Source organism: Glycine max, chromosome 6 (genome assembly GCF_000004515.6).
Source record: "Glycine max cultivar Williams 82 chromosome 6, Glycine_max_v4.0, whole genome shotgun sequence".
Classification (NCBI taxonomy): Eukaryota; Viridiplantae; Streptophyta; class Magnoliopsida; order Fabales; family Fabaceae; genus Glycine; species Glycine max.
This window is the reverse complement of record NC_038242.2, coordinates 13,816,062-13,821,074: the sequence shown is the minus strand read 5'-3', so window position 1 is coordinate 13,821,074 and position 5,013 is coordinate 13,816,062. Positions and strand designations below refer to the sequence as shown.

The 5,013-nt window shown below is 32.5% G+C and overlaps 1 protein-coding gene across 2 annotated transcripts; it reads left to right on the top strand.

The window, feature by feature from the left end:
* The first annotated feature begins 323 nt into the window (after positions 1-323).
* Positions 324-3,644, top strand: LOC100808816 (ubiquitin-conjugating enzyme E2 27-like). 2 transcript variants are annotated; one of them, XM_026128701.2, is made up of 6 exons: positions 324-621; positions 727-911; positions 1,062-1,110; positions 2,339-2,498; positions 2,702-2,791; positions 3,325-3,644. In XM_026128701.2, exons 2-6 carry the CDS (start codon positions 734-736, stop codon positions 3,424-3,426), a joined length of 579 nt encoding a protein of 192 aa, XP_025984486.1. In that variant the 5' UTR covers positions 324-621; positions 727-733; the 3' UTR covers positions 3,427-3,644. The 2 variants fall into 2 exon arrangements, with proteins under 2 accessions (XP_025984486.1, NP_001336792.1); NM_001349863.1 differs by having other exon boundaries at positions 527-610.
* Positions 3,645-5,013: the final 1,369 nt, after the last annotated feature.

The window sequence follows — 5,013 nt, the reverse complement described above, 5'->3', positions numbered from 1 at the left end:
TTTTTTTAAAATTGTTAATTTAAAAAAATATTTTTTAATTTTAAATGAGTTAATTCGTTTAATTCACAGTGATAGATTGAATAAGACTATTTTTTTGTATAATCAACCTTTAAGTAAGCCGGATTTCACCATTATCCACGACAGCTCTAGTTTTTGCCCCTAGTATTAATAATGCATAGTCAATACTGAATAGTGATAATTTGGGTAGTTTTTTATATAAGGGGAAAGGGGTTAATTTCTTCTTTTAGTTTACGCTCCACAAAAAGAAATTATGATTCCTTCTAATGGAAATTACACTCTTACATTCAAATATACAAACACTTTTCTCGTAACTAATTTCAGGAGTCGCGTCTCAACCAAATTATAGTAAAAAAGTAAAAACAGACAGAAAGCCAGATTGCAAGAGAAGCGTCGCATCGTTTCACCGCACCGGTCCGGCACGGCCGAAAGAAATTAAAACGGCGTTTTCCCATTACGGGCGCAAAAAAATACAAATAAAAGAATTGTAAGAAAGAATACATCACTCACACTAGTCTCTGTGAAAAGCGACACGACACAACACAACACAAGCTTTATTCTTTTTCTTCGCTTCTTCTGTACAGCACCCAAGGTGAGTTATTAGTGAGTGAACAAGGAACACCTTATTCTTCTTCTCGTTCAAGGGGCTTTTTTGTTGTTCTCCCCGTCTGTGACTCACTGTTTTAGGGTTTGGTCAATTGGTGACAGATTGAAGATGATAGACCTTGCGCGCGTGCAGAAGGAGCTTGTGGAATGCAGCAAGGACGCGGAGGGATCGGGCATCAAAGTCAGCCCCAAAAACGACAACCTTGTTCTCTTGATCGGCACCATTCCTGGCCCCGTCGGAACTCCATATGAAGGGGGCATTTTCCAGATTGATATCACATTGCCTGGTACCATAATATCTTATTCCCCTCTTGTTTCTTTATCGATTAACCTAAATTGTCGTTTTTTTTGTCACCCTAGGGTTTTCATTTTGCAATTCCGCTCAATTGAGGTTCTTGATTAGCTTCACGTTTTTTTTCCTGTTGATCTTCTTGCAGATGGGTACCCGTTTGAACCCCCCAAGATGCAGTTTAAAACCAAAGTTTGGTACGAAAGGAAATTGTTATTGACTGTTCTGTTCTGTTTCTGTTTTTTTTTTTAAGGGCTTGAATTTGATGTGGGGGTATGGGGCATGGTGTTCTTGAAGAAGTTGATCTTGTGAAATTTTTGGTTTTTTGTTTCTGTGCAATTCTCTGTGGATATGGAAAAGAGGGGAAAGTTTGTGGTTTTGTTTAGTGTGGAAACTCCTTACACTTTTTTGTTTGAGAAATTGATAATTTGTAATGTAATACAAGGATGTAGGTAGGGTTTGAATGGGAAGATTAACTTTTCCTAAACCTATTTGTTGTCGTATATTTGTTGATGACGTAGACAATTGTCGGGAGGGGTCTTGTACTAGGGTTCATCTGGTTTGATTTTGTTATAGACCCCGCTTCAGGTTCATTTTAACCTACTAGATATAAGAGAAGCTTAATATGCTGATCCTCTTCATGGGATAGAATATGGTAGTGTGTGGCACTTTTCCACCGGAGATCTGTTGACATTACGGGTTCTGTATTTCATCTTTTGTGAATACCCCCCCCCTCATTGATTATTTCAACAACAAAAGTCTTATTTATTCCACTAAGTGAGGTTGATTACATGGATTACATAATGTCATTTGACTCATTTTCTATTGTGAGTGATCCACTATATTGACAAGTTTTACGCTGACTCTTAAAGGACCTAAAAACCCTTTTCCGTTACCTAGGCTTGGGGCCAGTTATCAATTGTCATACCATAGATGGAGTTCCCTCGCTCATAATTAAACTGGCAAAATATATATCTTGTGCTTGTTTCGATATTCTCATTCATTATTACAACAACAAAGGGGTTACCTACATTGATTATACAACGCCATTCAGCTCAGTTTTTGTTGTGAGTGATTCATGTTAGGAATATTAACGAGGTTTATGTTGGTTACCGAGGGTTTAACACAACCCTCATTCATTTAACATAATATATGTCTCGTGTTTGTTTTGATGTTTAATTGAATTTGGAGAATAGTGAGTTTGCCAGAAGTTCTGTGGCAAACTTGAGGTTTCAATTGCTCTGTGTTAGGAGTTCTGGCTTCTGAAGAAGCTTTTCATGTTTGATTTTATTTTCTATCTCAACCTCTATGAAATGAACAATTTCTTATGCATTGCAAATATAATATTTAATGCATTACTATGGCATAATAATCTGTTTGGTTGATTAATGTGTGGATGTTTTTTGCGTATGTTAAACATTGAAGGCATCCTAATATCAGCAGCCAAAGTGGAGCTATTTGCCTGGATATCTTGAAGGACCAGTGGAGCCCAGCACTCACTCTGAAGACTGCACTTCTTTCTGTGCAAGCACTTCTCTCTGCTCCTCAGCCTGATGATCCTCAAGATGCCGTGGTGGCACAGCAGGTCTGACTCTTTCTTTTGTGTAGTTGTGTCTCTACTCTTGTGAAAAGTTTCTTCTTATATCCTTTATGTGTGGAACTGCCAAAGCTTAATATATTGAAGATTATATACTTGTCTAGGTTTTGCTAGATTAACTTCTGTTAATATTGCTTTTTTTTTTAAGTCCTGCCATTATAATCCTGTGGCTATCTATATGGATAATGCAGTATCTGAAAGACTATCAGACATTTGTTAACACTGCTCGCTACTGGACAGAAAGTTTTGCCAAGGCTTCGTCTCGTGGGATTGAAGATAAGGTACTAAGCTTGCTTCCTTTCTTTATTATTGGAATTATATTATGGATGCACGTTATTGAGCGTATTTAAATGGGCCTGCCAACATGTGACAGTGTCTTATAACATTCATGCAGGGCATTCTTTATTACTTTCTTACATGGATTTGTTTTGCATAAATTTATAGTTTAGTTTATTGTTTTACACAAGCATCTACTTTTATGTATTTTGTTGTTAAATACTTCATTTACTAAAGAGATTTTAATAATATCCTGGTGATCTAGTTGGTATTAGACAGTGGTTTTATGATAAACCCAAAACTTTTATTTACAATCAATCATTTTTATGAATGTTATAATCTTATACCAAAATTGTGTTTTGTATTTGAAAAATGAATTGCATTGCTGCCTATAACCTGTTTTCTAATAATGATGTACTTTTGATTTGAAAAGTGCAAAATTATGAAAATTTAATATCCATTGTTAATGAATCAATTATGACAATACGTATATATGATAATTTTGTAATGCTTTTAATTTCTTTTATTTTTGGTACAGGTACAGAAACTCGTTGAGATGGGATTTCCAGAAGCTCGAGTAAGGAGCATTTTGGAAGCTGTTGGTGGTGATGAAAACATGGCCCTTGAAAGGTTGCTGTAGATCATGGTCAAGTTTAGGAAGACGTGTCTCCATAATATGATGGAACCATATAGACAATAGGTTTTAAATTGAATAGAGTCATATAAATCTACTTGGAATATCGTATAGTCCTTTTGTTTTACTTTTCTCCTCCTTGGAAACTACAGTTCTCGACTATTTCCTGATTATTATATATATCAGCTATGAAATTAAATACCTTGTTGGCAAGGTTTCTGCTTCATGGATGAATCGTTTAATTACTGCATTGACGGTGTATTAAGCAGGTTTACGTGACTGAAGTGGATGTAAGTGTTTGTTGAGGATGAAAGGCAAAATGCATTGATGATTTACGTGGAAGTTTGCTTTATGCAAATTATTTTAACGAAGTACTTGTAAGTTGAAAGTACATAAATGATTCCTAATGTTGCATTTCCACATTAATCCACTACTTGCAATAAATCATGAATTAAATTATATCGATGACGATAATGGCTAGGGAGAATATTAGGTTAAAATGTAATTTTTTTCTTATATTTTTTTGTAAAATATGTGATTTTAGTTCTTTTATTTTTTAATTGAGATATTTTATCATATTTTTAAAAAGTTTGTAATGTTAGTCTCCTATTTTTTAGTTGACACATTTTGTTTTTTATTTTTTAAAAAATTATAATTTTAGTTCTTTTAACAAATTTTAAAGGTTAATTCATGTATTTTGTATATTATATAAACGTTGACCAACATATTTATTTTTTTATTTACATGACAAATATTTTTTTAATTATTTAATTGTTAACCAATTTAATTTATTAAAAAAAGTATAGAGTCAGGTTTGAAATTGAAAAAAAAAGGAGCTAAAATCGTGGATTAAAAGTGAATGACAATGTTTCAATTAAAATATAGAAGGATTCAAATTGTGAACTTTTTAAAAAGGGAAGACAAAATGTCTCAATTAAAAATAAGAAGGATGAAAATCGTGGATTTAAAAAAAATAGGAGAATAAAAATTACATTTTAGTCTATATATTAAAAAATAAATATTATATACCTAATAAAATACGATCAATTTATATTTTTATACTTCAAAATTAAATTCATTGTGATGATCAAAATTATAAATATTATATAATCATTTATTACTATAAATTATTTTGTGTTTTATCATTAAATAACTAAAGAAACTCTTATTTTTCGAGACTAAACATAACAATTATCGAATAACTATAAACAAATTAGGTAAAGATGTATAAAACATATAAATATTAAATCATATCATGATAAATATGATAATAATTAGTTATTATTTATTGTTATCAAGATAAAAAAAATAGTATTATAAGAACATATTATATGTTATTTAATAATTAGTTATTAACAATTCAACATGTTATAGGAACTGTTAATAAAAAAACCTTCTTAATCGAGTCAAACTGGGCCAACGTAGTTTGGCTCACCAAGTTTTACCAAATCCGATTGGGTCAAACTAGGTCACTTGCATTTTCGGTCCTATACCCTAATCAGACAACTCAGAACATCTGGGCAAACTAGTCTAATCGACCGGGTTAGGCTAGTAGTTTATAACTATGCATGAACTAAGTTGGGACACATTGAA